Below are 22199 nucleotides of genomic sequence, written 5' to 3' on the forward strand. Positions count from 1 at the left end.
TGTACACCCCCCGTTGGTGGTACAGTCTTCCCATCATTGACAGTGGTATAGGTCAGTGGTACAATCCTTCCCATCTCCACCACCCCTAGATTAGTGGAACAGCCCGATAAAGCTGTTCAATCTGAGCGACCGTTTGTGACCGTTATCCAATAGTTCCACCTTTTCCCCGCCTATCTACAATGTAGTCCAATCGGAGGGCCAGACTCCTTGATGCACCGGTGTGGATGAGCCAATCCCATGGAAGGAGAGAGAGAAAACGAGGCTGTACTGGGGCGCCCGCCGCTGAGTCTTTTCCCCCGAACAGGGCAGAGCGAAAGATCGCGCGGAGCTCCGCGATAGGGACGTCAGAAATGATTGACGGCCACGACAGCCAATAGCATGTTGTATTGGGGGGGGGTGGCGCGTGAACCTGGGAGAGGCTTTGAGTCTAGAGAGGGCGGGGCCTGTGGCCTGGTGGGCGTGGCACAGGGTGGACTAGACGGATCCGGAAGGCAGCGGGGGGCGTGGTCTCGGCCGCGATGGGGTGAGGAAGGGGCGGGAAGAGCCTGTTCTGGCTGCGCGCGCAGCGGGCGGAAGCGGCTGAGGAGGCGCGCGCTGGCTGGCAGGCGGGCGGCGCCGCGGGGAGGGTGGGGTTGCCCTGAGGAGCGGGCCGCCGCCGGCGGGATGGTGTCGGCGCCTCCGGCGTGAGGCGGTCCCGGTGGCCCTGAGTCCTTCCCCCCCTCCCCCCCGGGCTCAGTCGGGCCCGGCCCCCGGGGGGAGGATGGGGCCGCAGCGGAACCCGGGCAGCAGCAGCAGGGCCCCGGCCTCACCATGACCGGCGAGAAGAAGAAAAAGAAGCGGCTCAACCGCAGCGTCCTGCTGGCCAAGAAAATCATCATCCGGGACGGAGCCAGCGTGAGTCCGCCGGGGGGCGCCGGGGGGCGGGGGCCCAGGGGGGTGGGGGAAGGGCGGGGGCGCCGGCGGGGGTGGGGGCCCAGGGGGGTGGGGGAAGGGCGGGGGCCGAGGGGGGTGGGGGCCCAGGGGGGTGGGGGAAGGGCGGGGGCGCCGGGGGGGGTGGGGGAAGGGCGGGGGCCCAGGGGGGTGGGGGAAGGGCGGGGGCGCCGGGGGGGGGGGAAGGGCAGGAAGTTGGAGGGGTCTGGCAGTGGGGGCTTGGCTCCAGCCGGTTTCCCGGCCCATCACACACCTGCTGGGCATTGGCTTCGCTGGCTGGTGCAGTATCTCCCCCGCCCTGGCCCTCCCTGAGGGATCCCTGGGAGGTGGGTGAACCGTAGGCAGCACCGGCCTGGGGTGGGCAGCACCAGCCTGGGGTGGGAATCCCAGATGGCAGGTAGAGCCCTTGTCCTGTTGGCCCCACGCTGGGGCCATCTTCAAAGTGGGGAAAACGCAGCAGCGATCTAATCCGGAGCCATTCTATGTCGATCTTGAAGCTTGGATCTCACCCGTGTAGTGGTTCCAGTGGAACGAAACCAGCTGAGCCAACCTGTCCAGTGGATTGTGTCTCCGAGTAGCAGCCGTGCTCGTCTGTCTCCGCAAAAAGAACAGGAGTCCGTGTGGCACCTTAGAGACTAACACATTGATTTGAGCGTAAGCTAACGTGGGCTACAGCCCACTTCATCGGATGCATAGCATGGAACATATAGTAAGGAGATATTTATACATACAGAGAACATGAAAAGGTGGAAGTACCCATACCAAGTGTAAGAGGCTAATTAATTAAGAAAAAAGAACAGGAGGACTTGTGGCACCTTAGAGACTAACAAATTTATTAGAGCATAAGCTTTCGTGGACTACAGCCCACTTCTTCGGATGCATAAATTTGTTAGTCTCTAAGGTGCCACAAGTACTCCTGTTCTTTTTGCGGATACAGACTAACAGGGCTGCTACTCTGAAACCAATTAATTAAGAGACGCTATTATCAGCAGGGGAGGAAAAACTTTTCAAGTGGTAATCAAGATGGCCCATTTCGGACAGTTGACAGGAAGGTGTGAGGATACTTTAAGGCGGGGAAATAGATTCAATTAGTGTAATGACCGATTGTGTGTGTATTTGGGGCTTGCATGCTTCATTGTGTTGGCTGACACTTAGGTTTGGATTTTGGGCCTTCCATTGAGACATGGTTTTGAAGTAGGGCGAGACCAGCACTGCAACATCACCAGATGCTACCAGTATATGCCTATAATGCAGATTATTACTCTCTGCTGTAGTTAAATTTTAGCACCGTGCTTTGTATTTTAGACTATTCGTGTACTAGATACACCAGAGTATAAGATACTGAGTGGTGAGCTTTTTCCCATCGTGTTGGCCTTCATGGAAGCCAAGATATTCAGTTGTGGCCTCCTCCCACCATGCTAGTTCTCATGGGACCCAAGCAGTCATATCTGTAAAGTAAATGCCTGTTTCTGAGGCTAATATAGCACCCATAAAACTTTCCATATGGCAGTTATAGCACTGCACTGGGGGACAGTCTACTTGGGTACAGCGATCTCTCAATATATTTTGAAGCAGATGGACCATCTTCCTATTTCATCAGACTTGCTAAACTGGTTTGGACTAGTCAAAACGGAAAATACTTATTTAGGTTGGAAACAACTCAAACCTGAACTTTACCTGTATTCTTTCTTATAAAGTAAGAGATTACTCTAAACCAGTTTGACTTGTGACACTTAACACTGAAACAAACTTGGAGCCATGGGGCTCATAGGGTTACTAATAGATTGGTTTTGCTAAATCCCTCCCATTAACAAATATAAAATGTCTGAACATCTGTTTGATTAGTGGAGTGTTCTCTAGGCAAACTACAAACAGTGGGAATTGAACACTTGCAGTAAACAACAGGAGGAACAAGATGAGGGGGGGAGGGCGGCACTAAGCAAGGTTAAAAGCCAGTAAAATGTTAATTATTGTGCTATTTCCAGGGGTGGCTACAAGCACAACCAGAGTGAGTCATTCAGAACAGTAAAACATGCGTGTGAGGTCAGTCCTGGAAGTAAATTTCACCTGGTGCTTAGTGACCAATGTCCCTCTACAGTGTAACCTTTAGTCCTTTATTGAGAGTTTGGGAAGCTGGTTTAGGCATTGAAAGATGAACCATATAAATAGGTGGAAGATGCAAAAAGCTGTAAAACAGGAATGAAGGTTTTCTGTTTGTGTAACTGTACTCCAAATGCTAACAAGTTGTTGTGGAATTGTTCAGATTCCAGACACAGTTCAAATACTCTGACTAACTGTTAGCAGGCATGGTGGGTGAAATCATTTTCCAAATATACAAAAACCTGTAGGAGAACACTTCAACCTCCCTGGCCACACAATAGCAGATGTAAAGGTAGCCATCTTACAGCAAAAAAACTTCAGGACCAGACTGCAAAGAGAAACTGCTGAGCTCCAGTTCATTTGCAAATTTGACACATCAGATCAGGATTAAACCAAGACTGTGAATGGCTATCCAACTACAGAAGCAGTTTCTCCTCCCTTGGTGTTCACACCTCAACTGTTAGCAGAGCACCTCACCCTCCCTGATTGAACTAACCTCGTTATCTCCATACTGATTTATACCCGCCTCTGGAGATTTCCATTACTTGCATCTGAAGAAGTGAGGTTCTTACCCACGAAAGCTTATGCTCCCAATACTTCTGTTAGTCTTAAAGGTGCCACAGGACCCTCTGTTGCTTTTTACAGATTCAGACTAACACGACTACCCCTCTGATATTTTCCAAATATTATTCTTCCTGACATTGTTCCATCCACACATAGCATAATGGCAACCCATGTTAATGAACCACATTAAATTGGTTTAAAAGGTTATTTATGCCATTGTCTGGCCTAATGTAATACACTGATTTACTACATATGATCATGTCTCCTATTGACTGGCTCCACTAACTATAATAGCCTGCTACTTACAGCTAGAGAACTTATGGCTTTAGCCCAGATGTTGGGGTTTATGCTTTTGGTGCTGAATGTCCTGAGTTCAGTGCCCACTAGCAACAGATTTGGCCACAATTCGTTCCATTAGTATGGTTCTAAAATAAAATCTCTATTAATGCTAGACCGGAAAAAGGGATTTGCAACAACCAATAGCTAATTGTGGTTAATGCTCATTTCTCCAACATGGTAATTGCACAGTCCAGACAAATAAACAGTGACAAGTTTTTAAAATGCTTGTACACAAATGCTAGAAGTCTAAATAATAAGATGGGTGAACTAGAGTGCCTTGTGTTAAAGGAGGATATTGGTGTAATAGGCATCATAGAAACCTGGTGGAGTGAGGACAATCAATGAGACACAATCATTCTGGGGTACAAAATATATCGGAAGGACAGAACAGGTCGGGGGCGGTGGGGAGTGGCACTATATGTGAAAGAAAATGTAGAATCAAATGAAGTAAAAATCTTAAGTGAATCCACATGTTCCATGGAATCTCCATGGATAGTAATTTCATGCTCTAATAAGAATATACCATTAGGGATCGGTTATTGACCACCTGACCGGGACAGTGATAGTGATGATGAAATGCCAAGGGAGATTAGAGAGGCTATCAAAATTAAGAACTCCATAATCATGAGGGATTTCAGTTATCCCCATATTGACTGGGAACATGTCACCTCAGGACGAAATGCAGAGACAAAATTTCTCTATACTTTAAATGACTGCTTCTTGGAGCAGCTGGTACGGGAACCCACAAGGGGAGAGGCAGTTCTCTATTTAGTCCTGAGTGGAGCGCAGGATCTGGTCCAAGAGGCAACTATAACAAGACCGCTTGGAAATAGTGACCATAATATAATAACTTTTACATTCCTGTGGTGGGAAGAACATCTCAACAGCCCAACACTGTGGCATTTAATTTCAGAAAGGGGGACTATGCAAAAATGAGGGGGTTAGTTAAACAGAAATTAAAAGGGACAGTGACTAGAGTGAAATCACTGCAAGCTGCATGGACACTTTTCAAAGTGTCACCATAATAGAGGCCCAATTTAAATGTATACCCCAAATTAAGAAACACAGTAAAAGAACTAAAAAAGAGCCACCGTTGCTTAACAACCATGTAAAAGAAGCAGCGAGAGAGATAAAGGCACCTTTTAAAAAGTGGAAATCAGATCCTAGTGAGGTAATTAGAAAGGAGCATAAACACTGCCAAATTAAGTGTAAAAATGTAATAAGAAAAGCCAAAAAGGAGTTTGAAGACCAGCTAGCCAAAAACTCTAAAGGTAATAACAAAATGTTTAAGTACATCAGAAGCATGAAGCCTGCTAAACAACCAGTGGGGCCCCTGGATGATCGAGATATAAAAGGAGCACTTAAACATGATAAAGTAATTGCAGAGAAACTAAATGAATTCTTTGCTTCAGTCTTCACGGCTGAGGATGTTAGGGAGATTCCCAAACCTGAGCCGGCTTTTGTAGGTGACAAATCTGAGGAACTGTCACAGATTGAGGTGTCACTAGAGGAGGTTTTGGAATTAATTGATAAACTTAACAGTAACAAGTCACCGGGACCAGATGGCATTCACCCAAGAGTTCTGAAAGAACTCAAATGTGAAATTGCGGAACTACTAACTATGGTTTGTAACCTGTCCTTTAAATCAGCTTCTGTACCCAATAACTGGAAGATAGCTCGTGTAATGCCAATATTTAAAAAGGGCTGTAGAGGTGATTACGGCAATTACAGATCGGTAAGTCTAATGTCCGTACTGGGTAAATTAGTTGAAACAATAGTAAAGAATAAAATTGTCAGACACCTAGAAGAACATAAATTGTTAGGCAAAAGTCAACGTGGTTTCTGTAAAGGGAAATTGTCTTACTAATCTATTAGAGTTCTCTGAAGGCGTCAACAAACATGTGCACAAGGGGGATCCAGTGGAAATAGTGTATTTAGATTTCCAGAAAGCCTTTGACAAGGTCCCTCACCAAAGGCTCTTATGTAAATTAAGCTCTCATGGGATAAGAAGGAAGATCCTTTCATGGATTGAGAACTAGTTAAAAGACAGGGAACAAAGGGTAGGAATAAATGGTGAATTTTCAGAATGGAGAGGGGTAACTAATGGTGTTCCCCAAGGGTCAGTCCTAGGACCAATCCTATTCAATTTATTCATAAATGATCTGGAGAAAGAGGTAAAAAGTGAGGTGGCAAAGTTTGCAGATGATACTAAACTGCTCAAGATAGTTAAAACCAAAACAGACTGTGAAGAACGTCAAAAAGATCTCTCAAAACTAAGTGATTGGGCAACAAAATGGCAAATTAAATGTAATGTGGTTAAATGTAAAGTAATGCACATTGGGGAAAAATAACCCCAACTATACATACAATACGAAGGGGCTAATTTAGCTACAACTAATCAGGAAAAAGATCTTGGAGTCATCGTGGATAGTTCTCTGAAAACGTCCACGCAGTGTGGAGCGGCAGTCAAAAAAGCAAACAGGATGTTAGGAATCATTAAAAAGGGGATAGAGAATAAGACGGAGAATATATTATTGCCCTCATATAAATACATGGTACCCCCACATCTTGAATACTGCGTACAGATGTCTCCTCATCTCAAAAAAGATATACTGGCATTAGAAAAGGTTCAGAGAAGGGCAACTAAAATGATTAGGGGTTTGGAATGGTTCCCATATGAGGAAAGATTAGAGGTGAGGACTTTACAGCTTGGAAAATAGGAGACTAAGGGAGGCTATAATAGAGGTATATAAAACCATGAGTGATGTGGAGAAAGTGAATAAGGAAAAGTTATTTACTTGTTCCCATAATATAAGCACTAGTGGCCACCAAATGAAATTAATGGGCAGCAGGTTTAAAACAAATAAAGGGAAGTTCTTCTTCACACAGCGCACAGTCAACTTGTGGAACTCTTTGCCTGAGGAGGTTGTGAAGGCTAGGCCTATAACTTGGTTTAAAAGAGAACTGGATAAATTCATGGAGGTTAAATCCATTAAAGGCTATTAGCCAGGATGGGTAAGGAATGGTGTCCCTAGTTTGTCAAGGGGTGGTGATGGACAGCGGGAGCGAGATCGCTTGATCATTACCTGTTAGGTTCACTCCCTCTGGGGCACCTGGCATTGGCCACTGTCAGTAGGCAGGATACTAGGCTGGATGGACCTTTGGTCTGACCCAGTAAGCCCGTTCTTATGTTCATGCTGTATTATAAACTGGGCCCTACGAAAGTTCTTGTTGCCAGTTCTGCTGTGATCCAGGCTGCTTAAATTGTTCTGTACTCTCTGAAGGGGCCTACCTGTTGCCCAGAGTTCATAACCTCTGCTGCTCTGTTGAGGCAGCATATAGCTTTTCTAGCATGAGTTGGGAGAATACATGTATTTTTGTTTTGTCCAAGTGACAAAAAGTTCTAATTGCAGAGTTTTGGTTGAAAGGGTGTAATGGAAGGATGTGATACTTCCCCTCACAGAAAGAAGTTATCTCTCTTCCTACCAAGACAGTGTAATGGGATGGAGGAATTAAATATCCATGCAACTTGCACTTTTCTCCAGCATTTCTGGCATAATGTCACCTTCACATTTTGTAGCAAGAGAGAAAGGGTTTGTCCAGTTGTTGGTGTAGACTAAAAAAACTTCATTTAATGACCATATTTCACTTGGGTGTTCCCTGTTTTGAAGGTGTTTGTCTTTGAATCAGATTTACAACCTGTTTAAAGGAAGCATCTTTAATAGAAACTGTTAATACAACTAGGGTCTCAGAATCTACTTGTCTTCTCTTGCTCTGTTAACCGTTACTCTAATCTGTAGCTCCCCTAGAATAATTCTGCTAATATTTGAGGTAACAGCAGGCTATAAATTTCAGCATACCTTTCACACTGTGCCACAAATAAACTAAATGGGAAGCCCATTCATCTACTTTAGAAAAAAAAACACACACAAGGGCTGAGGTTTTCCACAGCTGACAGGAAATTCTGACATTCAGTTTCCATTCAAATTCATGGGAGTTGTCTTAATTCCTTAGTTGGCTTTGAAAATTTTAAACAGCTTGGTTGAACAACAGATACATTATAAAGTGCATCGGCACTGGTCTTGGTGCTATCTGTGCTTTCTAGTGTGTTAAAGTCATGTAGGTCAGTTGCACTAAAATCCCCTCTTGTGAAAGTCATGCTATGCTTCTGAGTGTTTGATCTGTGCGATTCCCTGACGCAGCTGAGTTCAACCCTGTTTGCTTTCTACACTCCCTTGTGACTCCTGTTCTCCGTAAGCCTGTGACCTTGCAGGTACACCTACACAGCAAAGGAAAACCTGGGCTAGTAGCTGAGATTTAGCACCTGGGGAAATGTGTGTTTCTGTAGCTAACTCCTCTATCAGCATTTGCAGGGAAATTCAATTGCCTCCCTTCGGTTGTCCCCCAGGAGCTAAGGGGAAGACTTTCAAAGGCGCAAAGGAGGACAATTAGCTGCCCCATTCCCATTGGAAGTCAGTGGGAGTTGAGCATCTACCTGTCCTTTCTGCCTTTGAAACTCTCCCTCTATATGGCTATGAATTTGTGCCCCAAACCACTTTTCAAATTTCAGGGCATTAACATGTTTTTTCTTTCAGCGACAGGGGATTGGAGAGCCCAGTGTGTACCATGCGGTGGTGGTGATTTTCCTGGAGTTTTTTGCCTGGGGGTTACTCACCACCCCTATGTTAACGGTGAGTAACTGACTCTTGCTGAGGGTAGCATGGTGGAAATGCTGAGGTTGAGGATTTCAGTGAAGATCTGGGTACAATTTGGGTTTGAAGCACGAGAGGCAAAACCTAGGATACTGTATCTTATATCTGTAGAACTCATTCCAAAAAGTACTTTACACAAAGGAATTGCTGCAGCCATCTCTGGAGTGGAACATGGCAATTTCTTAAAAGCACATAACGCTGCTTAGTAATTTAGGACGGAGAATGAAGAATACATTATTTGAAATGGAATAGGGGATTTAGTGAGGGAGAACTTAAGAACCCAAACTTGAATTTGGCCAGAATTTCTCATTTAAAGCTCGGGTACTGGTGAAAAGTGCCATCTTTAATTGAGCAAGGCCGTGATGCTTTATAACTCCTCCAATGACTGCACCTTTCACACAGGGGCTGGGACATTGGTTTAGTACTGATTTAGAGGTAGGGTTGTCTCTTTCTGAATTACCAGCAGCATCCTCTGCACTGTCAAGTCCTGTCCAATTACTGACCACACCCAACCTTGCCAAGATCTCAGCTGGGGGTGGCAGACTGTCATGCAAAATTGTTTGCAGTGTTGTTGTAGCCATGTTGGTCCCAGGATATTAAAGAGATAAGGTGGGTGAGGTAATAAAATGTTTTATTGAACCAACTTCTGTTAGTGAAAGAGACAAGCTTTCGAGCTTACATAGAGTTGTTCTTCATATCTGCGCTAGATGACCCTGTGATGACCAATATAGGCGACAAAGGAAATGCCACGATAAAACCGAGAACAAAAGGTTAGTTTTATCAAAAGAACTAGAATTCCCAACTCAGATATCTATCTTGAATTTGAGTTAAGTGACTGGAAACTTCCAAGTTGGCAGCTTCAAGAGGGATTTTCAGCTTTCAGAACTTATTTTCGGCAGCTGGTATGACAAGTCACATTAGGGTTTAATGTACCATGAAGATCTGTGAGCTGATTTCTGGGATCTAGGTAATTTCCATACAAAGAAGGTTTTGTTCACAAAGGCCCTTAGAAGTACATTTACTAGTATAAAATGTAAGTCAAGTAGATAAGGGGTACAAAAACAAGAGGAGGGTGATCAGGAAACACTTATTGAGTTAAATGAAGCAGAAATAGGGATTAGGCAGATGGGGCAGAGATGGAGAAATGTTTCTGTCTGAAATGGCCTCCTAGTGTTAGAGAAAGTTGGACACGAGCTCACCCCTACCCAAATCCAACACAGTCACACGTCTCCCTGTGACATAACTGTGAGAAGTGGCTGCCTATGTCACTGATGAGGAAACAAAAGGGCTCCATATATTTTGTTAGCAGAGCATGTGTGTACTGTGATTGTGGCATGGGAATAGAAGTGTCAGTGCTGTGGGCAAATATGGACTGCAGGCTTATTTAGTCTCGTTTGATGTGATCCTCCTGGCCTTTAACAGCAGAACTTGGTGGAGGATCTGTAAAATTGTTGACTTGGTCTCCACAGGTGTTACACCGGACTTTTCCTCAGCACACATTCTTGATGAATGGCCTGATCCATGGGGTCAAGGTAAAGAATTATTTCCTTCCATTTTAAAGAACCAATGCTGTAGAAACTCGATGGGCCAGACCACCTTACCACCTGGGCTTTGTTCCAACCTGAGAACAATGGAAAGTCGTTATAATCAGAGTGCTGTTTGGTGTGATTAGTCCAATCTATAGTGGATAAGTGGCCACCTTATTGGCAAGCACAGCAGAAGGGTAGTTCTGTTTTCATGCCCGGTTGATTCTGTGTGCTAACCCATTTAGGTATTTTCTTCCAGAATAGCACTGACAGTCTGCTGGATAGCCCAGGAAGCCTGAACTCCATGGCATAGGCGCCGACTCTGTGGGTGCTCCAATCCTGGAGCACCCGTGGAAAAAATTAGTGGATGCTTAGTACCCTCCAGTAGCTAGCTCACCACCTCTGCCCCTCCCCTCCCCCAAGCGCCCTCCCATCCGCCGGCAGCCCTGCTGATCAACTCCTCCCCTCCCCAGTACCTCCCGCCTGCTGCGATCAGCTGTTCTGCGGCATGCAGGAGGCGCTGAGGAGGGAGGAGCGGGGACAGGGCACGCTGGAAAGTGGGCAGGAAGAGGCGAGGTGGGGGTAGAGCGAGGGTGGAAAGAGGTGGGTAGAGGTTTGGGAGAAGGGGATGGGGCTTGGGGTGGAGCACCCCCAGGGCCTGGAGGAGACCAGTGCCTGTGCCTCATGCTGTGCTTACAGCTGAGAACACTCCCCAGCAGCATGAGAACAGCCTAGTGACCAGATTCTAGATAATAAGAAAACCAAAAAAGGTGGTATTGTTATAGCTCTCGAGTAATGGAATTAAAAACAATGTACCCGTGATTTAGAAACTCCGCCATCCCACAGTAGATTGGTGATTGCTACGTGACTTTGTAATGGTGAAATGGTTTTAGAATAGTCCAACACCTGTGGAGGAATTACAGAAGCTGGCAAGAACTAAAACAAAATATTTTCTAATTTGCTTGGTAACGTGGCAGAATTGGTTATTGGGCTGGGCATCGGTATTAGCAGGAGCACCTCAATTAAAGGAGCATGACGATCATTGAAGGATGATTTTTCTCAGGTGTGAGGCTGCTCAAACAATCTCATGTGTATGTTAAGGTGCTCATTCCCCCATTTTGTCACGGGTGTGAAAGATTTGTAGATATGGGGAACTTTTACAGAGGCTGAATGGACTTGGCCTCTCTTCACATCCAACCGGTCTCAATCTAGAGCCAGAGCTTTCCCTGAATTGCAACAAATATTGACATTTTGGAGCTTTGCCAACCTCTTCAGGCAGTGGCAACTCCCTGCTGCACAAATAGACATGGAAAGACCACAGCTGCAGACTCCGAGCACTGAGAAGGAAAATAATTTCTGAGCATTTAGCAGTTTTTCCAGTATCGAGATTTCAGCTATCTAATGAAGTGTCCTGTTTTGGTAACCTCGCCACCTCCTAGAAATCCAGTACAGTGGATTGCCAGCTCCTCTTGTTTGTATTGGTGACATTACAGCTCTTACTCTCCTATTGCCAGCCAGAGAAAGTGGCTGTGGGATTTGTACCTGGTGTGAACCCTTCTCTTCTCCTAGGGTCTGCTGTCCTTTCTAAGTGCCCCACTGATCGGTGCTCTCTCTGATGTCTGGGGCAGGAAATCCTTCCTTCTCCTCACTGTGTTCTTCACATGCGCTCCAATACCTCTCATGAAGATCAGCCCATGGTGAGTCTATGCTTGGAATGGAGATGATGGGAAGGTGCAGTGATATGGGAGGGATCAGTCCAGAAGATGAGTGAGAGCGTCAAAGAGGAATTTGGAGGTGTAGTCACCTGAGATGGTGGAGTTAGGAGTATCTGGAGGTGCAGTGACTGGAGGAGATTGGAAGTGCTTGTAGGATGAAGAAAAGGAGCCCGAAGAGGCACCATTTCCTTGATCCAGAGCTTCCTTCACACACCATTGGATTCCAACTCCAGTCAGAAAGAAATGCCTTCTCCTAGTGTTTGCTTCCACTACTAAAAACTGCATCAGTCCTGAGTCGCATTAATGTTCCCTTCCTGGGTGGGATACTACCAGAGATGGGTCTGGACTGGGGTTTTAAGCCATGAAGTAAGTGCTAACCCGAATAGAAGCCCAATGGCATTTCTGAGCACTTCCGGATGAAGTGAAATGAAATGAGTTGAAGCAGGGGTGTGGAGAACAGACTGTAGTTCAGCGGCATTAGGCTCTTGTGGTTTTTTTCATGTGGTTTCCTCTAACTCTGCCCCCGGGAACATCTCTTGCAGGTGGTATTTTGCTGTCATTTCCATGTCTGGCGTCTTTGCTGTCACCTTCTCTGTGATTTTTGCCTACGTTGCTGATATCACCCAAGAACATGAACGCAGTACAGCTTATGGCTTGGTAAGGACTCACATCATTAGTTGATTCCCCAAAGGGATACTCCAGCGCTCCAGAATTCAGAGAGTTGGAGAGGAGGGGTGCAGGACCATCTTAAGAGTATCCTCCCCATGGGTATTGCCCACAGGACTTCTGCATTCCTCACAATCCACTGTGTCCATTGCTGGTTCCATGCCTGACTCCAAATGAAGCAACATGTTTAGAAACCAACCCCAGAGCTTGGTGCTGTGAAACCTGGAATCCAGCTGTATTGTCACTTCCAGCCCTTTCTCCAGCCTCTGGCACCACACCACGCTGGGCTTCCATGCCAACACAAATAGAACAGTGGCTGTGCACCTGTGGCTTCTGCTGAACTATTCTTGCATAGTGTTATAATAGGATTACTGAAAACGCCTTAACCAGAGGCATCTCAACCAATACTGATCACCCATTGTCATGACCTAGCCTCAACTCTACCGGGGGGGAAATACCATATTTCTGTATTCCACAATTCTGGAGAACCTGCCCAGATGGTTTGGCTACTCTATAGGTGGTGGAGCTGATGGCCTTGGATGACTCTGGGAAAAAGGGTAGGCTCTGGCCAAAAGATACAACTACTAACATTTGTATTGTGCTGCAGGTGTCAGCCACTTTTGCAGCCAGCCTGGTAACAAGTCCGGCGATTGGCGCATACCTGTCCCAAGCCTATGGTGATACGCTGGTGGTGGTGCTGGCTTCAGGGGTTGCTCTACTGGATATTGGCTTCATTCTGCTGGCTGTGCCAGAATCTCTGCCGGAGGAGATGCGCCCTGTGTCCTGGGGAGCTCCCATCTCTTGGGAACAGGCAGATCCATTTGCTGTAAGTAGTTTGCTACTGGCAATTTTTCACTGCAATTTAACTTCTAGATCTATTTCCCCAAGTTCCGGGTTGGCTCTTCGGACAGGAGGGTGAAGATAAAAAGGGAATCATTTTGCAAGAGGCAAAGGATGTGAATTTAGACATGATGATGATGTCTGGCTGTATCTTTATTCAGTGCTGGGTAATGGGTTCTGAGTGTATGTGGCTACGTAGTGTCTAAAACCAGCTTCCAGTGTCCCTGAAGAAAGTTCATCTTCTTTTGGTGGCAATAACTGATGGTGCGAGTGCAACTCCTATTGCTTTGCAGTTGCACTCTGTAGCCATGCGAAAGACCTAGCATGTTGCTGCTTCTGTTAGCCGGGGGGAGTGCTGGTTGGGTCCCTTGAAAGGGTTATCTTGCTCATTTGTTCCTCCCCTTCGTCTCACTTAGGAGTCCCTGCCCATATTAATGTTCCAAGGAGAGCCAGAGTTACAGAAATCAAGCTGGATTCTCCGCGATGCTCTGCATTAGCGGGGTGAAGTTTCCCACAGCTGGGAAGCTCTTCAAGGCAGAAACAATTTGGTGCCAGGCTGACTGATCTGTCATACAGATGTGTCCCACTGGTGTGCAGAAATTCTGTTGCAGAACAAGCCCTTCCAGGGTGCCCAGTGTGTACTAAGTAACCTATGTGTTGGGTTCATATCAGAGGGAGTCTAATGGTCCTGTTTGTTTCTCCAGTCTCTCCGCAAAGTGGGCCAGGATTCTACTGTGCTTCTCATCTGCATTACTGTCTTTCTCTCCTACCTTCCTGAAGCCGGCCAGTACTCCAGCTTCTTTTTGTACCTACGACAGGTCAGTCATTGGAGTTAGACTAAGATATAGGTTTGGCAATCAAAGGTTTGTAGTGCGTGTTGTAGTCTCATGCATTTGTTTTATTTCCTTCCTGACTATGCAGTATGGGGCAGCAGCTTCTGCGCAGTGATCATGGGCTGGGGGAATTTGCAGCTTGGCTGCACACCAGCAGCCCTGGTTTGCCGCTGCTGACCAGAAGCTGTTCCTCAATGAGGGTGAAACAGTACCAGTAACCTGCTTCCTCTCTGTTAGAAAATGTAGGATCCCCATGAATGCTGGTTAACTGCGCAGCCCTTATGTGCTTTGCGAATGCAGTCCCCAGACTAATCACTAGGCACCTGCCCTGGACTCTGTGCTTACCCCACCTTGTCACCTTCTTCAGGCACTTAGGACATCCATTCACTTAGTTACTTCTTTAGCCCATGGAAACTTCTTCCATCTTGTCACTGGGGAGGCTTTGATGTTCACTTTCCCATGGGGAGGTGGAGGGTGAAGTTGTGTAATGCTCAAGCTACTGATATGTAGTATCAGTAAGCACTAGAGATGGCTCTCATGGCGTGGCTTTTCTCAGGTACAACACAAAGCCCTTTGCCTGAAATAGTGTCCTCTTCTGATGTCTTTGCAGGTCATTGGATTTTCCTCAGAGACTGTGGCAGCCTTTATTGGTGTGGTTGGAATCCTCTCCATATTGGCTCAGGTGAGAACCCATTCTCTGGTTACTACACTCAAACCCCTTGGTTATGAGAACTCACAAACATGTATGACACTGAGGATTGGATTGGCAACTGCCAGAATCCTTTTGTGAAGCCTTATGCTTTTCCTCTCCTGGAATTGACAGCTCCTCATCTATTATTGGGAGTGGACTGCATCCACCCTGATTGAATTGGCCCTGTCAACACTGGTTCTCCACTTGCGAAGTAACTCCCTGCTCACCATATGTCAGTATATAATGCCTGCATCTGTAACTTTCACTCCATGCATCTGAAGAAGTGAGGTTTTTACCCACGAAAGCTTATGCCCAAATAAATCTGTTAGTCTTTAAGGTGCCACCAGACTCCTTGTTTTTGTAGATAGACTAACACGGCTACCCCCTGATACTTATCAAGGTATGTTACTAGCTGCAGGACAGCCTAGGGGCCTGACAAATCTGGCAGTGAGGAGAGTTGCCTCCTCTTTCTTCATCACTTTCTTGTCCAGTGTAGCTGCCTCCTTTCTCCCCACTGTAGTTTGATAACATCATCTCATTGTCTCTTTCCAGACAGTTGTGTTGGGGATTCTCATGCGTTCAATAGGAAACAAAAATACAATCCTCTTGGGCTTAGGCTTCCAGATTCTACAGCTTGCCTGGTACGGCTTTGGATCGCAACCTTGGTAAGAGCATTATTCAGTAAACAATTGGCACATTTCTCATCCCTCCCCTCTTTAGGCAGCTGTTTGTGTCCAGTGCAGTTGTGCAATGTTCTCCATTTGGCCACCAGAGGGAGATATGTCTGCTCGTCCAGCCTTAGTTTGCAGTACTCCTTTTGTATGGAAAGCTCTCCTCCTTTCTGCTAATTGCAGTGGTTTTCAACCTGTGATCCACAGACCCCTGGGGGTCTGCAGACTAGTCTAAGATTTCCAAAAGGTTTTCCACCTCCATTCGAAAAAATTGTAGCGATCCGCAAATGAAAAAAGGTTGAAAATCGCTCGTTTAATGGGCCGATTTCTCTTTCTCTTTCTCTTGTAGGATGATGTGGGCAGCGGGTGCTGTGGCTGCCATGTCCAGTATCACTTTCCCAGCCATCAGTGCCATGGTGTCCAGGAACGCAGACCCCGACCAGCAGGGTACGTCACACTGGTTGAGTTTCTCTAATGGTTGGATTGAAATTCATCCCGCAGTTATCCTGACAAGTTTTCTACTTCTTTTACATTGGTGGGGAGAGAGCGCTACCAATACTGTAGGGAGGATAGGGGTATCTCTCTAACCCTTCAAAATCCAGTGAACATCTGGACACACCCTGTGCAGCATCTCTATGGCTTCACAGCTGTATGCCAACCACCCTCCATGTTAATTCTCTGGTGTGTACAGCGGGAGTGCTCTTAATGGGCACCTATACGCTCAAAAGAATATAGGATTAAGAATACAGTTTATTAGGTATACTAGTTTCTAGGAACTAGTTCACACTGTCAGCCTATCTAGACTGGTATCTGCCTTTAACAATACTTGACACTGAGGAAGGGTCTCGTAAAACACTCCATAATGCTGATGTGCAACATTGAACAGCTACTCGTTTGAGGTAGGGAGGAAGTTCCTACTTGACCATCCACCTACCTTGAGTTTGTGCCCTGAATCCTGAGGTCAGATTGCCTCGAATTCAACCTCCGATGTTCATCTGTGAGTTGTGGACTTAATCCTGTTCTTTTGTCTTGCCTATAAAGAGATGCCCTTGAGAAAGCTGGAAGCTTATGTCTTCCCTGTCTTCACTTTTTCTCTCAGGTGTGGTTCAGGGGATGATCACTGGAATTCGGGGGCTCTGTAATGGGCTGGGGCCAGCTCTCTATGGCTTTGTCTTCTACCTGTTCCATGTGGAATTGAATGAAATGGCTGAAGTGGAAACCCTGGGTAAGGCCACGAAGGTCATGGTCAACCCTACTGATGAGGTATCCTATCCAGTTTCATCACTTGCTTTTGTCTGTCTGTCTTCCCACTTCACTGCGACTTACAGCATTAATCGTTCCTGTCCTTTGCTTTACAGAGTAGCATTATCCCGGGGCCCCCTTTCCTCTTTGGAGCATGCTCGGTCCTGCTGTCGCTCCTAGTGGCCTTGTTCATTCCAGAACACAATCTTGCGTTGAGATCGGGCAGCCATAAGAAACACAGCAATGGAGCCCAGACCCACACCCACAGCCCACAGGCTGGAGGATCAGATGGCAAGGAGCCCCTGCTGGAGGACAGTAGTGTATGAGGGGAGAACTTGAATCTCTTGCTTATCAACTCCAAGCCAAGGATGGACTGTACCAACTGGAGTTGGGGTGAGAGTGGGGGGAGGTAATGGACTGTACCACTAACAACTAATGAGGGAGGGAAAAACTGTCCTTCAGAGCCAAATACATCCAGCTGGTGCAAAAAATGAGATCGTACCATCTGGTGCTGAAGGAAGAAGTTCGACTGCACCATGTGAAGGGATAGTTCTTACAAAAGCAGGTTTTCCTTATGTGAATGGTGAACTTCACAGTGTCGCCTGCCATATATTCACCTTGCCAATGAACGTGAGGAGCCAGAATTCTATCCCTGCTCTTTAATCTAAACTAAATGATCTGACAGCAAGAGAAAACCAAGGCATCAGTTACTTGTCCTTTTCCCCCAATGTAAACAGTACTAGCCTCTGGCCCATCTCTGCTTGATGGGCTAACCTACTTCAGGCTGAGGACTGCAGGAGCATAGAAGTCACAGTCCAAGCCTGTATACTCAGCTCCTGCTGAGAGTACAAGATGGGCTGATACACTAAATACAGAGCAATGTATGTGTAGAAGAGACCAGTCAGTCTCCAGCTGAGTAGATCCTTACTTCTTGAGGATCTGATGAATCTGCCTATTCCAGCCCATGTGATAAATTCAGACCAAAAACAACTATATTTCAATAATGTTCTGGAAGAGGTGACGAAAGGTAGGAAGTAAAGGTTCAGCTGTCGCTGTCCTTAGCTCACATGGGAGTGAGTGACTGGGTGATGAAAAGCCAGTCGTGAGTTATGAATTTCTTGTTTTGGAACAACTACTCTTACTTAAATGTAGTGTTTTGTCTGCGCTTCCCTCTTCTAGAAGAGGGATTGAGAGGCTCAAAATCTTTCATGGAACTGGAACATTAGAAAACATGCTTCTCTGAGAGAGTTCAAAGAAATGGCTTAATCCATGTTACGCACTTTTATAAAGCATATTTCTTCCCCCAAACTGCTGCTATCTGATATAAGAAGCACCTGATGATGGCTGTCTGGGAGTTACAACTCAGATGGCGCTGCAGCCATTCTGCTCAGTCCATCAGCCTGAAAGGCTGCAGCCCAAAATTTGCATTATAACTGAATATATAGATTTGAATCCAACATGGCATTTCTGAACCTCCTGCAGGGCACAGCCATCTTGCTGAAAAATGATGTCTTAGTGACCTCAGCTGTTGGGTTGAGCTCAGAGCAGCAGAGTCAAGCAAAGCCTCAAAACCTGATGTGGGAAAAGTTAAGAGAAATGTGCATGTTTGGTGTGTCAGGGATGCTTAGCTATTTACAAATACATAAAGGGGCATTCAGAGAGGAGAGAAATCAATTATTCTTATCAGTCTGCGAAATCCGAATCCGAAGTAATGGGCTTGAGCAGTTACAGGGAAAACATAAGTCAAATATTAGGAGAAACTGTAAGCCAATTGACACACAAGCAATAGAACTAGTTAAGGAGCTGTGGATTCATCCACTGGAAATAGTCAAGGCTTGGACTAGAACAGATGCGATGCAGTAGCTCTCTCGTTATTGGGAAAGTCTTCTGTCTTGTGGTTTGGGTCAGTTACCTACCACAGATCTGTGCCAGCAGGAATCTTAGCCTCTCAATTCATTGGGAACAGGAAATCGCAGCTAACCTGACTAAACACAGCTGCGGAGATCAGCTCCTAGAATGTTGCTGTCACAAATACCCACTTGCAGCAAGGCTCAGAAATGCCATTGACTTCTCAATGATTTTAGAGCTGGTGAGAGATGCCAGGTGGAGAGCCCTGGCGACTGAAGTCCTCTAACCTCACAACAGGTACGATACAGGGACCGGCACTGCAAGCTTCCCCATCCCTCACTCCTGAGGGACTGCTTCAGGGCTCATTCAGTTTATGGCCTCTTGTGAGGCTACCAATGTGGGACCAGTTAATGTCAATGGTGTCAGCAGTTTTGGGATGTGGACAGCCGTCCAGTAGGAAGTGGACTGAGAGATACAAAATGAATTTCATGTAGGCTATTGAATAGCTGTTGGGTAGTAACAGCTCACTGTTCCCCTAGACAGGGTTTGAGCTAATGACTTAGTATCCATTCACCCAGTTCCCTGAGTCAGCCAGTTATAAGAAACAATATTAATTAAAACAAATATAATTCACAATTTAGAAACCATCTTTATCACCAAAGGGCCCCAATCCTGTAGTTGGATCCATCGTCTTATGCCTCTGCAAAGGCCGGGGAGCAGTATGTGAGTGCAAGTTTGCCTGCGTGGATCCGATTGCAGGGTTAGGAATAAGCTAGCAGAAAGCTTCACTGAACACAATAGCTCCAGTTTTCTCAAGGCTTGTCCTTGTTCATTATCAGGAACATCTGGTACTGTCCATGCACAGCAAAACCAGATCCGAAAGGAAATCACCAGGTTTAAATTCCTTTTCCCCTGTCCAAAAATCCTTGCTCTGTGGAATACTACAGCTATAGGGTTTTGTTTGTTTTTAAAAAGCCATTTTGTGAGTACAAAGTAAAACTGCCAATTCATACTCTTACGTTTTGTATTAAAATTGGCTGATGTGCTTTTCTCCCTCTCCTCCCTGAAATTAAATGAAAGTAATAAATACAATTACCCTGGTCACACTGAGGCAATCAGAACTGCAAGGTAAAATATAACTGATGAAACACCACAAAATAGACTGTAAACTTAATATATAATATATTATAAATTCTATATATTTTTTAAAAAAAATCCTTCCCTTTATTTAATACCTTAGCTTATTAAAACTGACATGTTCTGAATCTAATTTCCTTTTCACCGTTGATGCTGCCTGTGGCTTTTTATTGGTCCTTCACTCTGCATGGATAGGGAAACTAGTCTGGTTAGTTTCACTTGGGCCTTAGTAACACATTGTGGTGATGTTTTGAGTTTCCAGCACTGCAGCAAAGCACTTAAATTCCTCCAGAAACTGTTTTGACAAACAATTTTTGTAATAGATCCTGTAACACCACATAACGCTAAACCTTGGGCCCAAATGACATGTTACTCGAAGTAAAATAACTAAACTATATTTCTTGGCTAAGGCTGTCTGTTTACAAGCAAATTCTTGAAGAAACTAGTTTCTAAGGCTTGATCCACACTTGAAAGCCTTACCAGTGTAATTATTGTCATGAAGGGTGTGACTTTTTTTATGTATGCAGTTATACCAGTGAAAGCCCTAGTGTGGATGCAGCTATACTAGTATAAAAGTGCTGTACCAGTATAATTATTTCCCTTTTTGTACAGGAAAAACTACTTTAGTATAGTTAAATCGGGTCTTGTCTACACTAGAAAATTGTACTAAGTGGCAGTACTGCTGAATTATTCACGCTGGAAGCTTGAATGCACCTTAATGGCAGGGATGTTTGCATTCCATGGGAGATTCCACTAATTATCAATAGTGAAGCAGACAGAGAAATTTGTTTGCAAATCCTTGAAATTACACCTACCTTCTCAGGAAACTGGGGAGGGTCTTCTAACCCCACCCACAGACTCGTTCCCCCTGTATGATCCACCATTCTGCCTTTTGACTCAGAAGTATTTGGCCAGGCTGTAAAGGAGCTAGAATTAAAGGACCTGAATGAAGAATCTCGTTATTCTGAAGGGCCGATAATTCTGTCGCACGCCCCGTAGAAACTGGAAAAATCTGTACAGAACATTCAACGAGTGTTGTTGGTTTTTGTTACTTTATATGAAAAGCTGCATATTTTTTAAAGTACCTTTTTAAAAAACCCCTGCAGCATGATGCCAGACCCTAGCCGTCCAACATCAATATTATTTCCCAAGTTTGTTGTCATAAAACACAGATGAGTAACTGCGATGAAACTCAATTGTGGCTGAAAGCCTTTCTCTTCAGTGCCCCCTGCTGGTTGAGGTAAAGATGGCCTTTCCTCTGCTGCTCCAGCACTGATGCAGGAGTTCAAGGTTAAAACCTGATCTTGTTGGATTAAAAATGCATTAAAACCAGTACTTTCTCACTCTGCTTTAGTTTTGCAAATTAGAAACAATTCAGTGAAAAATTCCTGTTTGGTTTGGTCTTTCTCTGCACCTGGGTGGCTGCAAGTGCTCATTGACCGGTGCAGGCATGTGGAAAGGCTGCAAGTTTTTATGGAGAATGGCAGCACTTCCCCTCTTTTTAAATTAATGGAGTTTGCTCTTTGTGACGTTGATTTGTGTTCTTAGCTTATGATGAACTGTATTTTGTTTATTTCAATTGTTTAGAACTGGCTAATCTCTCCCACTGATGGGTTATTTATTAAACTGCTACTTTCCTGTTGCAGTAAAATCCTCTTTGCGATCTCACTCTTCTCCTAAACCATGTGAAACAAGATGGCCTTTAAAAATCTGTGCCTGTGATGCTTGAAGTGATTCTTTGCAGGGGTCCTAAACTACTCTCGATCCTTGAGTGAGGTGTGCTCTACAGCTTAGAACTCCTGCCGTCTGGTCTCCAGGTGTCTTTTCTCCCAGCTCTTACTGAAGGCTGACTTACACACAAACTTTCACCCATTGAACTCTATGCGCTTCCAAAAAACGATTGTTATTTCACAGCAAGTTTGTGTAGATACTTATGTGGCTGAAATAAGTGTCCAGTCAGACTTGAATCACAATAACTAGAACTGTATTCATATCTTTTGCATGTAAATCAGCCCTGAGCTGCTGTCCTCTTGAGTGAATGTGTTCTCTGCCCTTCTACCCATTTCCTACCTCGCCAGGACTGTCATGAGGCTTAAATAAAAGTTGGAAAGTGCTTCTGCTATCCTTGGATGAAAGGTGCCACCTTAGTGCAGAAGTACTGTTAATCACTGGGATTCACACTACAAGAAACCACTCTAGGTGTGATACAGCAACAGTAGCCCAGATGCTGTGTGTACCGTGACCCAGTGCATGCAGTGCTGTGATGGTCAAATGCCCTACCCTGACTAGCATGACATGTGGATTGTCTTGGATTTGTCTGCGTTCAATAAGGATTCTCACATGCTTACCAGGACTCATTGGCAGTCAGATATGATCTATATACAA

The 22199-nt window shown here is 45.3% G+C and overlaps 1 protein-coding gene across 2 annotated transcripts; it reads left to right on the forward strand.

The window, feature by feature from the left end:
• The first annotated feature begins 647 nt into the window (after positions 1 to 647).
• Positions 648 to 21536, forward strand: LOC128828800 (hippocampus abundant transcript 1 protein-like). Of its 2 annotated transcripts, XM_054013753.1 has the most exons (13): positions 818 to 894; positions 1428 to 1584; positions 8529 to 8624; positions 10115 to 10177; positions 11741 to 11868; positions 12429 to 12543; positions 13160 to 13378; positions 14097 to 14210; positions 14836 to 14907; positions 15469 to 15581; positions 15937 to 16034; positions 16687 to 16850; positions 16946 to 21536. In XM_054013753.1, the coding sequence occupies exons 3-13, from the start codon at positions 8616 to 8618 to the stop codon at positions 17153 to 17155; spliced, it is 1305 nt and encodes a 434-aa protein (XP_053869728.1). In that variant the 5' UTR covers positions 818 to 894; positions 1428 to 1584; positions 8529 to 8615; the 3' UTR covers positions 17156 to 21536. The 2 variants fall into 2 exon arrangements, with proteins under 2 accessions (XP_053869727.1, XP_053869728.1); XM_054013752.1 differs by lacking the exon at positions 1428 to 1584 and having other exon boundaries at positions 648 to 894.
• The last annotated feature ends 663 nt before the right edge of the window (positions 21537 to 22199 follow it).

This window comes from Malaclemys terrapin, chromosome 24, assembly GCF_027887155.1.
Source record: "Malaclemys terrapin pileata isolate rMalTer1 chromosome 24, rMalTer1.hap1, whole genome shotgun sequence".
Classification (NCBI taxonomy): Eukaryota; Metazoa; Chordata; order Testudines; family Emydidae; genus Malaclemys; species Malaclemys terrapin.